This window comes from Parasteatoda tepidariorum, chromosome 6, assembly GCF_982258835.1.
Source record: "Parasteatoda tepidariorum strain Cologne lab strain chromosome 6, Ptep-v5.0, whole genome shotgun sequence".
Classification (NCBI taxonomy): Eukaryota; Metazoa; Arthropoda; class Arachnida; order Araneae; family Theridiidae; genus Parasteatoda; species Parasteatoda tepidariorum.
Window position 1 is genome coordinate 35,148,330 of NC_141760.1, and position 13,011 is coordinate 35,161,340.

General features: G+C 26.5%; 1 protein-coding gene across 2 annotated transcripts in view; it reads left to right on the forward strand.

Moving 5' to 3' along the window:
• Nucleotides 1-4,778: 4,778 nt before the first annotated feature.
• The window catches only part of LOC107437595 (uncharacterized), a 152,625-nt gene continuing 144,392 nt past the window's right edge, over nucleotides 4,779-13,011 (forward strand). For both annotated transcript variants that reach the window (XM_071178837.2, XM_016049653.4), the window contains exon 1: nucleotides 4,779-5,226. In XM_071178837.2, the coding sequence (XP_071034938.1) occupies nucleotides 5,172-5,226 (55 nt within the window). In that variant the 5' untranslated portion in view covers nucleotides 4,779-5,171. The remainder of the gene's footprint in view (nucleotides 5,227-13,011) is intronic.

Consider the following 13,011-nt stretch of genomic DNA (forward strand, 5'->3'; position numbering starts at 1 on the left):
AAAAATCTTTGATGCATTCTGTGCAATGTTATATGCTTGGAACAGAAATAATTTTTTAAAAACAATAGACAGAAGAATAACACATATTTCTAAATTATTCAATATACCTAAATTCTTTTTGTTTACAATAATTAAAAATCGTGATGTAATTCAATAGGCAGAAGAACAAAGTGCTTTAATTCTATGAATTTTTTTCGTGAAGCAAAATTTTAAAACCTGGAAAGAACTCTGAATGACCTGCTGAAGTTTATGCGCAATATTGAAAAATGTCATTCGAAAAAAATTAAAAATATTTTTAACCTTTGATGCTTAATAATACTTTTTCTTTATTCACATAAAAAATCTGCGTATTAGTGAGTTTCATAATTTCATTTAAAGTGCTGCATGTTTCTGCCAACGTAAGTTCAGTATTTATAAAATATATGTAAATATTTGCACTAATTTTATGTAGTCACGGTATAACGTCCGTTTTCGTTTGGGCCACAGGGGTCGTTATATCGAGCGTCGACTGTACATCGCTGTTTCAAGTTACGTGATTTATACATTGAAAATGTACTAGTCCTAACTATCAGTCATAAATGTAAGATACTTCGGTTACATGAATAAAATAATGATGATGATCGATTATTATAAATATTTGTAGATTATTTTGTAGCTTGATCAACAAATGTTATTCATATAATGTAAATAAATTAAATTTCTTTATGAATGGAGCAATCTTCAATTCGAAAAGAAATTGCAATCATTTTTCGATTGAGTTTTGAGAAGAAAAAAAAAATCAGTTGCCGAAAGTACATCCCTTTCTATTTTCTCAATCACCACCGCTCCACTTATGGAAAAAGAGATACAGCAAGACTTCCGCTATGCGTCTCGCGTGTCATTGATTGGACGGAGTATTCTGTGACGTCACTGATCACCGTTCCAGCAAATGGCGTCACGTCTTTTGCTCTCCTCGCTCTTTACCCTCCGCCTCTCTTAGCCAGAAATCGTTGGGGTTACCAGTGCGCCAAATGAAAACTTAAAACTCTGCCAAATAACGGCGCCAGAATCAAAATTCTGCACAAGGGAGAAAAACAGCTAGCACGTGGCTTTAGACGTTTGTTTATATTGTGACTACTATTTCTACTATTTTGAGCATTTCCTAAAAATGATAAGAACCAAAATTACTACAAAAGTCTCTTTGTAACTTTCGATTAAGATAATTATATGTCATAAGGGAACAAAAAATGATGTTAAAGAAAACCTAAACTTGGAAGTTAAAAAAGTAAATAAAAATTAAAACGTAAATAAAAATATGAAAGAAGTATATGAACAGAGAATTAAAAACAGTATCATATTTCACAAATTTTTTTTTTTATTGTTGAATAATCCTCTCCCTCGGTTGTCTAAAAATAAATATCTTTCTATATATTAATAATAATTGTATCAATTATTTATAAAAAGGCATTTTCTTTAACAAACCAGGCAGTTTCTATATTAATTTGAAGAAGATAAACATTAACCCTAGTTTTTTCCGTTGAAGACATTTTTTGATGTCATTGTTATTAAGAATTCTTTTCAAAAATAGCATGTATTTTAAATTGAAATCGTATTCAGGCACCAATTTCTTGTAACTTATAAAATAACTTATTTTATAATTTTTTATTTATTCAGATTAATTGGACTTATTCTTTTGTTCGTTTTCTTTTTTCTAAAGGAAATATAAACGATATTGAATACTGTCTAAACTTCGTTAAGTAACTTAGTATTTCGAGTACTGGATGATCAATTTAGTCGATAAACACAACGCAATGCTGGAGCATTTTGAGGGATGTGTCCTGACTCATGGTTGACTACTAAGTAACAAGCAAACAATTGTCCTTATATCTCAAAATTTAAATATTTCCCCTCTTTTCTTCAAGGGCAGAAGATGACTTTGATAGATGACACTGCATAATTTTTTTTTCATTCCATTCACTGACTATATGACAACACTACTTATAATACCATCTGATTTACTGGAAAGCAGTACTGCTTATAATTCCATCTGATTCACTAGAGGGCAGCACTTGAACCTATTTCTGTTCAGCAGTTATCTCTGACAAAAAGAAAAGAAAAATAGTTTTTTTTGTCAACTAATAGAATTACTATAGAATGGTGACATCCATCACTCACTGTAAAAAATAGCTACTCAAATTTCACTGTACTTTCTTCATTTTTGACGGAACCGTTTCCTGGTATATGCTCCGAGCCTGAGCGAACATTTCGTCCGCTTGACGAAATTACTATTGTCTCAGACTTTAGGGAAACGAATTTCGTCAAAAGTAAAGAAATATTTCGTCATTCCAGTTTCGTCAAATTAAGAATTGCTTTCCTAGATTTGAGATCGTGAGATAACGATGAGGCTCATAGTTGAGGAAAAGTTTTCGTCATATATTTGAGAGTTGGCATTTCAGTACAAATCATGTGCTTTCGTGACAAAATAATTCTCAAAATTAACGAAATGTAGTTCAAGAATTTCTGAATCGTCAAAAGTGTGATTTCTATTTTTGAGAGTGCAGAGGCGTAAAATTATTATGACATCTGAATTCACAATCTCATTAATCCCGTTCATTCTGTTAAACTTATACCCATTCATTCTGCTAGACAATTTTCTCTCAATATTTTAATGTGTGTTTAATCTCAAAATATTTTGGTCAGGATACTGCACTACCAATTTATTACTAGGCGATACTCGCAAAGAGTCTGATTTCCCAAGTAGCTTATGCCCGCAGAAATTTCGATGCATTATGATCTAAATTATGAATTTTAAAACATTAGAAAACACCGCTTATCTTTTGATTATGTCGGGATTTATGATTATGTATTATAATTATTACAATCGGAAACTTCACTTTTTTGGTAATTTGAACTGGCAGAGGTATCAATTAGTTCGGATTAGCGAGGTTTTCTTAAATTAATATAATTCTTCTCATTCAGAATCGAAATATTTACTTTAATAATTTTTTTTTCGTAACTAAGCAGAAAGGAGTTTTCTATGACTTACGATTTTGTTTGAATTATTTTTCGAGCAATATGTTTATAATGTATTGTTTCTTAGTGGAATATTTTATAACAATCAGCGTTTCAAGAAATGCAATTTGAACACAAATTGGCTTGCAATGGAACACTGTAATCTAGAGACAACAAAAATTCATGTCTGCTTCAAATTATAGAAAAATTGTACTTATTTTATAAATTAAGAGAAGAAAAAAAAGAATATAATCTATAGAGATAAAAACATCTCTAAAAAATTCGAATTAATAAGCAAGCTAATAAGTGAAATAGTAAACGAAAGTTTAAGAGCCCATAAATTCATTTGAGGTCGTTCAAATATTACTTAAACTGCCAAATGGGGTAGAGAGTATAGGATTTGCTATTTTTGCTCAGAAGGGGAAGAAGATATATGAGTAATGCTTACGTAAGAAATGAGCAGTGCTTACGCAAAACACTAAAATCTTCTTTATTTCAAAAATTTGTAAAATGCAATAAATAAATGTAAGAAAATAATAAATAAATTAAAATATGAATGCAAAATTAGAAAATTTCAAATTTGAAGCATAAGTTGAATTTAAGGCAAAGTAAAGTTGAAAAACAATTCCTTCAAGAAATTTAAAAAAAAAAAATTAAGGGGTGAATTTTGTTTAATCGCAAAGTTACATTTTTCGTTTGATTAATTCTTAAAATAAATACTGATTCTATTATACCACAGTAAAAGTCGAAGTTAAAGCTATGAAAAAGGTGGGAAGATTGATACGACTTTCTTGCATAAACATGTGAGGGGTTTGTAATTCACTTAATTTTGCTGACAAAGGGGATAGGAGTCCAAAATTGTCAGAAATGTGCTTACTTAATATGATTGAACTTTGTGTTTTGAATTTTTGAAATTTCTTTGACATAAGTATCATATTATTACTGTTCGTAATAGAAAGATATTAAATAGTTTAAGAAACTATTATTACTGTTTAAAACATATATAAACTAATAATAATAATAATAACACTCCAAAGAAATTAATCAAAAGCATCACGCAAAGTTTATGTTTAATTTTTTAGTAAATAAATGCAGTTGACTTTTTGATTTCGAATAATTTAGACTAGCGAGTTAATATTTTATTAAATAGTTAATATGCTGACTAACCAAATGAATGAATTTTAAAATTTTAATTTTTTAAAGTTCCAATGCTTAAATTAAATTTAACCTCTATTGGAGACTAATTCAAAGCGAAATAAATTTAAAGAAAAGTCAGATGAAAAAGAAGAGAAAAAAAAAGAGAAGAAATTTCGAGTAAAATGTGGTTGGAAGATATAATGGTTCTTATTTGTAACGAGTCGTGAAAACGTTGCCATACGATCTATCCTAATACCGGTAAATAAATACAATCGTCGCTGCTTCAATACAAAAAGCTACAGAAGAGAAAATTTCATTTTTCATTATTCGCGGGCTTAAAAAAAGGTCACAATAATACATCTCCAAGCATGACTCACGTAAAATCAGCACCGAAAACCACTCGAGCGCGAAAAAACTCTCTCGCGTTCGAGCCGAAAAACGCCAAGGACATAAAATACGCAGATGCTCAAATCGAAAGAGAAAAAAAAAAGCACAAAATAAATTTTCACGACAAAACCAAATTTTTCACTCTAAGGAAGAAAAAATAAAATATTTCTTTCTCACCCACCATATTGGAGATAGTATCGCCAAATTTAGTAACCCTCCCCAACTCATCTAGTGGAAAAAAGTTCGGGTTTACTCTGCTCTTCCATTTGGCTGAAAGCGCGGCTATTGGTCGAATCTGATTATCCAAGGAGGCTCAATTATGCCACACGATGGTAAAGCAAGACACAGTGTACAAGAATTAATATCATTCGCCACCGTAGGCTTTTACTGGCGCTAGTGCTCTATCTTGACTAGCTTTTTGAAAGCTATCACATTCGTAATTAAATATTTTGGAAGTCAACTTATTTTTTTATAATTATTAATTATCAAGAACCCACTAAAAATAATATCAATGTTTGAAAGAAGAGTTGTGCGGTGATTTGCTGCAAAGATAAAAATCGTCTGCAAAGTCTTTGTTTTTATTCCTGTTGTCATACAAGTCAAACAACGTGTTGTTTACTAAAGTTCTGGCGCCGGCCGTGCAGTTAAACTTCATTATGGACTTGAGCACGGCTTATCGCTATAATGCTAGTATGATGGAATATTACTCATGTAAGTACTTGGTCTTGCATGCTGTGTGTGTAAATGTGTGCGCGCGGAGAAGCGTGCGTTTGTATGTTTGTGGATCAGTGACGACGCAAGTAAGCGTGACCAAACGGTTTTCCCCACTTACCTTTATTCGATTGTTTCGTTTGCCAAATCGGAGAAATTTATATCGTTTGATACAAACCCTACTTTTTGTTTATCGTTCATAATAATTTATTGTTTTCTTTTTTTTTTCCTTCATTTAATGTCACTTTTGTTATTAGAGTTGCTTTGGAACAATACTTCGAGAGACTTCGAGCAAACGATTTTTACTATCCTATTTTTCTGATATTTTTTATTTTTCATGTTATGAAAGCTGAATTTTAAATTCAGCAAATTTAAAACAAAAATTATTATCGTAGTGTTTCACTATTTGTATTTGCTGTTATTCATATTTCGAATATCATGAAATATTTAGACAAATAATAGGGGGCATTAATTTACAACTAAAAACGAAAACTGAAATTCAAATCAAGCAAAACTTTTTAAATATTTTTTATTTAGCTTTTTTTTCGCTACTTGTGATTTGTTGATACATTTTTTCCGATAAATATTTCGAATGATAAAATGTACAAAATGTAATTGATTAAGCCAACAAAATATCTGAAAAGCAAAAACTTTTATTACTTAACAGTGTTGACATTTTATAAATCTTCTTTTATTTTGATCAAACATATTTTAAAAACGGAAGCTTTTGAGTATTTCGGGGAATGATGCTATTGTATTTACAAATGCAACTTACTTAAAAATAAGTGCCAAAACTATTTTTATTTAGAAAAAAGAAGTAAACAATTTTTTGTTATTTATTTGATAGATTCTAAAAATAGAAACTAACATTTAAATCCAAGAATCATAAGGAAATAGTTACCAAATTTAGTTATGCTATGCATTTGATGAAGTTTGTTATTTAGATGTATTCGGAGTTTACCGTTAATAAGGTATATCAGCTTCATGTGTTTTATAAGTTTCTGTTTTATTTCATGAGATAAAACATATCTACATTAAGTGAACATGTTATTATATATCTTAATTGCATATATGAGTGTTTGGCAAACGATTTAATTATCTTGAAATGTATGCGTAAAATCGTTTAGCTAGAAGTCTAAATCTGCGCATTCGAAAAAGTAAACAACTGCTGATTAATTAAATAAATTTCCATAAAAATAAATACATGAAAATACATTCCCTCCTGAAAATTTAGAGCAAACTTCTAATGATTTATTTGAAATAAATTGCATAAGACAGAAAGAGGTAATGATTGATAAAATGTGTAGAAATAATTTAGGAAATTTTGAATACCTTATTGCAAGCGATCGACAAAAATACCGGCATTGAATTTTGCAAATTAAAATATTAAAGTTTTGTCATTATATATTATTGAAGTTACATAAACAGTAAATTATAATGTTTTTTTCCCCTTTTACAGTTAGTTAGATATAACTTTTTTTTTTGTATAATAATGTATTGTCTAAAATAGCTTTTACATAAATGCTGGTTTTTCTAAAATTTAGTTAACTTAGTATGAATATTACGTAAACAATTTCAAGGATTGAAAGCAGATCAGTAATTTGATAATTTTTAGCTAATGATTTGATATGTTTTAGATATTTATTCGATTTAATAGAAATATTGGTATAGTTAGATTTTGTTATTTATAGTTTTAGTATGATATTTGTTGTGATACTAATTTGATAAATAATTGAGATATATGACCTATTAAAAAAAGGCTTATAAATTGTAAAGAATAATAACAATAATTACAAAATATAATTCATTTTACAGAAGTTCTTTTTAATATAGTATGAAACAGTGTTTTATAATAAAAATATATGGTATAAATCGGTAAGTAGTGTTGACTTATCGTACTCGAACCATGGTAATCATACCACGATATGCAGAATAGCAACATTACTATCGATTTTTTTTATATCATGGATTATTCGAGTTACAATAGTTAATAATGTAGAAGTTCAAACGTGAAATTATGAAAGAAAAGTTTTACATTTAAAATTAAAATACAAAGTAAATTATTATTATTGTAATTTAATTTAAAATCGAAATAAAACATTTTATCTGTTCCCGTTTATTTTTACTTCCAATATTTATATCGAGTTTGTTTAATGTCAAATAACAGGTGAAAATAATATAAAAAACGTTTATTTAAGTTCAAAAGTTCAAATATGTTTAAAGATGTAAGAGGAAAATCAACTGCATAATAAGTAATAAGTATCAAGATTTTAACTCAAATGAAATTTTACACAAAAATTTATATTGATTAATTTGTATATTTATGACAAAATACTAAAAAAAAAAGCATTATTATTTTGTATAATTCAGTTTGGGGAATGTTTCACCGAATACTTATTTTTCTACTATCAAACGAAAAATAAGTATTTGTATACAAAATTTTTATTTTTAATTTAATTTGATATATTTATTTAATATAGAACAGAGTTTTTAACTCTTCTTAATTTCAAAAAATATAATTTTCGTCGTGTTTCGAAAGCGTACGATTAATAACATTTTCTTTACCTTATTTATTTTAAAATATAGTAGCGTATTGTTGCTTTTAATGCATTGGTAAACAGTGACAAACATATTGATTAAATTCTCTTTCAAAGCTTGTATAGCTGTATTTCTGAAATTTCTTTACCTTTAAAGTGTAAACATTTTGCATTAAAGATTCAAAATTTACCAATAATTGTAAAGTTATGTACTTATACGAATATATTCCAGTACATTGTTTTCGAACTTTTTATTACATTGTCTGATTATGCTGGCAGTTTTAACAAAGTTGTAATTTATAAATTATTTGAACAATTTTCACCAAAACAATAGTTTGAAAACAGTAAAATATGCAGGTTTCACCAATATTCATAGATCACTATTTTTAAACTAATTGTGATAAACATGCTGATTTATTTTAATTCTGAAGAATATTATTTTCAAACATTTTAAGATAGGAATGAACATTTAACATAAATATCAATTTTTATCGTTTTTTGCGAACTGAGATAAACCATGCATATATCCTCAAATCATAAAAATATTGTTTTCAAATCGCTAGAGTCAAATATGATGATTTCAATTAACTTTAAAATATGCATGCAGATGTTTCCGAAATAAACACACTACTACTTTAAACAGATTTTAGTCCAAATTGAATTTTTTTGTTAAAGTTTTTCAATATAATGTTGCTTAACATGCTAACTTTGCTAAAGTGTAGTTTATTGTTGTTTTATTTTTAAATTCGAGATAAACTTTAAAATTTCTTCAATTGTATATTATTAATTTTAAACTGCTTAAGTTGATCCTGTATTTTTCATCAAAATGTATATACTTATTCAAATAGAGAGTATTACGTGTATATTCAAACTGCTTCAGTTAAGCGTGTGCATTCCATTAAATAGTAAATATATTATTTTCATACTAACTTGAGTTTAGTAATTTTTATTTCATTTAAATATATGATATTATTATTACACTATTTTCAAATAATTATAAAATTAATGTTTAGCTAAACATTTAAGGCAAAAAAAATTAAATTATTGTTTTCAACCTTCTCATGTAAAACATGCAGCATTCACTAAATCATTTAACAAGTGATTTAAATGAATAAATATATAATTATGAATGATTAAAAATGTTATTTTGAATGGATAATATTTATTATATAGTGGGAATTTGAAGAAATATATTTATTATAATCAACAAAACTGAATATTTCAATTTATGAAACGCAAATTCTTTTATAATTATCAGAAATCGCAACTTTTTTTTTACCATTAATGATTACCTTTTTTTACTTTACTTTTTACTATTAAAATTTTTGTGTCAAAGAAAACAAATATCACCTTCTATTTTATCCATTTCGTTTCATATATTGCTATTTTAATTTCGATATCAATAAAAAAAAAAGAAAAAAAAGCATTTTTAATTTTGATTGCAATATAAAAACTGCACACTAACTGAGTCAATTTGACTTACACACACTTTATCCTTAAATTAAAAATAACGTTTTAATCTGTTTCCGCATCTAACTGTTGATAGTTACATTGAAATAAACTAGTAAATGGGAAATTATATCATTTCAATCAATTATGAATACATAAACCTTGATAACTATGTGTAAGGATATTATTTTAAAATAGAATTACTTATTAATTCGCACTATTTTTGGGGATATGCATATTGCTCCTTTTTCATAATTATGCTATGCTTTGCTTGCATTCATACATTATTTTTTGCGGAAATATTTCAATTAAACAATGAGATATGTTTGATTCGTTTAAACAATATTATATTTTCAAATCAAATTTATAGGAATTAATTTTGAACTACAAACGTTTTATTCAATGTACTTTATAATGCCCATGTTTAAAGATTATATTTATAGATTTAGTGAAACCTAGATTACAGTATTACTAATTATAATAATTTTTTTTGATCTGAAGCAAATGTATATCTATAATTTAAACAATCTGTTTCATCATTGTTCATCCCCCCATTTTAAATTTTAGATAATCTAGATTGCAGACATTACATAACGTATTGCATTAAATATTGCATTAACTTATTTTTATTAATATAATAGTGTACAATTTAAGTGATCTATCCACGTGACCTCTCATAATCTATATGAATCTTGATCTATATGAATTTATACGAGTCTATATGAATATATATGAGAATCTATATGAATATCTAATTATTATATATGAATTAGATTTAAATATATCATAAGGCAACAAACCTATTTTAACTGATGGAAACATGCATAGTTTAAAAAATCTGCTCCTGAGATCTTCTTATTCGATCTGATTTTAGATTATGCGACAAATTATTTTAACTAATTATTTTTCAATGCGTATAATGTAAATTTTTTGATCCTCGTATATAACCTCCTTATTCTATACGATCTGTATTACTATTATATTACATTATATAACGCACTAGCTGATGGAAATATGTATAATGTAAACAATCTGCCTTGATCTCGTATAATCTCCTTATTTTATATGACCTTAGATTACAATTTACATTCCTTAACAAATTATTTTATTTTGATGTATAATTTAAACAATCTGTCTCCATGATCTTCCTATCCTATATAATCTTAGATTACATAACAAATTATTTTAACTGAGTATTTTTAAATATGTATAATTTAAATTTTCTGATCCTCTGATCTCAGATAACCTCCTTATTCCTTATGATCTGTATTACAATTATTTGATCTATGTTATCCTTTATTATTACATCATGTGACACACTAATTGGCCAAAATATTCATAATTTAAATAATATGTCTTTATGATTATCCGCTTTCTCCTGAGTTTAATAATGTCAAAACATAATTATGCTTCAGCAAATAGAATTCATTAAAAACTGAATTGTTAGATTTTTTTTCTGAATAAACACTTAAGAAATTTGTTCTTGATGAACTATTCCAGATGATAAAACAAACTTCTAAGAAAATATGCTGCACTAATTTGTAAGAGGAGTAAAAAAGAGGAAGGAAAATAATTTTGAGAAATTTATTCTTGTTGAACTATACCAGATTATAAAACAAACCGCTTAGAAAATATGCTGCACTAATTTGTAAAGGGCGTAAAAAAGAAAAAGTAAAATTAATTTCTAAATAGCTGCAAAAGCCATTCGTTGTTAAACGTTTTAAATAAAGTTATCAATGTTGAAAGTTTAAAAAGTTAATTACATCATAACGTTTCTTTGTCCAGTTTTGATTTTTTTTATTAAATCATTTCATATCAACTTTCATTTATTCGCTTCATTATCTTATTTCAACTTGTATCTTATTAGTCTAAATTTAAATTATACCATTTATCACAAGATTTCTAAATGCCGTACTCATAGTTTTAGAAAAAAAAAGAAGAAAAAAAATAGTGAATGTATTTCATTTTCAAATTAAATTTTCAAAAATTAATGTAATTTGACTTTCAATAAAATATAATTATGTATTGGAGGAAAAAAAAAGGGGGGGGGGGCTAGTGAGAACATTTTTTACAAATTTATCAAAAAAACCATATTTAATATTATTTTTATTTTTATGCAAAATTTTTTACTTGAGTTTGAAATCACTATTTGTAAAGGCCTCATAATTTTGCGAAATCATTCTATTTAAGAACATAAATAACATAAAATGTAATAAATTTGAAACCGATTCATATTTCTTCCATTGGTAGTTGAATGAGTCAGTGCAGACATGTTCACACCTTCACCACTCTTATGTGTCTGCACTAACCCTACTTCACCTGTTTAAGCCTAGTCTTGTTAATTGGCACTATACAGACCAAAAGTTAATATCAAAATAGGTATATATATATGTATAAAAAAAACGTAAATTTTATAACATAAATTACTCCCTTTTGTTGAAATTCTGAAAAATAAAATATGTTAATAAAAGAGTAAAGTGAAAATTTTGAAGTTACTTTTGAACCTTAAAACCCTACTTTTACAAATTTCTTGCATTCACCGTGTGATTGTGCAACTGCACTCAGAAGTGCATGTATATCAGTGTTGCCGATCTACGATATCTCACAGAGGAAATTTGACCAATAAATAAAAAAAGAAAATTCAAGATGTCCACTTTAGATCCATGTCTATACATCTTCTCTACTTTTGGTAAAACAAGAAAGAAAAAAATTAAGTTTTGAGCACGTGTTACAATCTTTGTGTTTCAAAGAAGACTCCTCTAATGAATTTAATTTTTGAATGTAACATTTAATATTTTTATTATTATTTTTTATATAATATTTTCAAACATTCAGATGCATGCACAATATTATTAGAGAAATTAGAAACCTCTTTCAAACTTTTATTATTTCTAATAGTACTCTTATTATGATTATAAAATGTAATAAATTATAACTACTTCGTGTAATGTTTAAATCATTTTAAAAGTTTTATGTATAGTAAAGTTGTCTCTAAATTTAAAAATTAAACAATTGCTTTTAATGATAAATTTAATAATTTCATAACTTGTTGATTAAAAACTAATTCTAGCAAATGAAATTATTTTATTTTAAGATATTTGCAGTATTCTGTAATAAATAGATCAGATAGAACAGTGAGCCAGCACTATGAGATCGAACAATAAACCAGCTACAAAAAATAATGTTTGTTGCCGTTGCCTCCAAACAAAACTAATGACAAAATCTCCGAGATAAGCCCTGTTTAAAATGTATAAATAAAGTTTAAAATATATTTTAGTTTAAACTTTCATTTCGCTAAATTATTCTTTATCAGAGGGAAAATTTAACTAAATAATTGATGAATCCTTATTTCTTCAGATACATCAATATTGAAATTCAATATAAATAGCCTCTGTTTAAAAATAAACTACAGTTTTGCTTTTTTTTAAAAATCCTTGTTTTTTAAATAATGTGAGAGCATTGATTAAATTTTAAGAATTATGAAAAAAAAAATTATAAAAAATAAAAATGAATTTAATATGAAACAAACAATGTAGAGTACTCATATGTTGTATTTAAACACGCATTCGTTATGTTATTGTGTCATTTTATTAGTTCCACTTACGATTTAATAAATTTTTACTTGATGATGAATTCAAGTATTTAAAAAATTCTCACATTTTTCGATATATAAGTATCAATATCAATATTATTAGTATTCCTCTAAAAAAAAATTTTTTTTTAATTTTAAGATCAATACTTTCCAGATTATTTCGATTAGCTAGATATGCATTTAGATAAAAGAAAACATTTATATTTA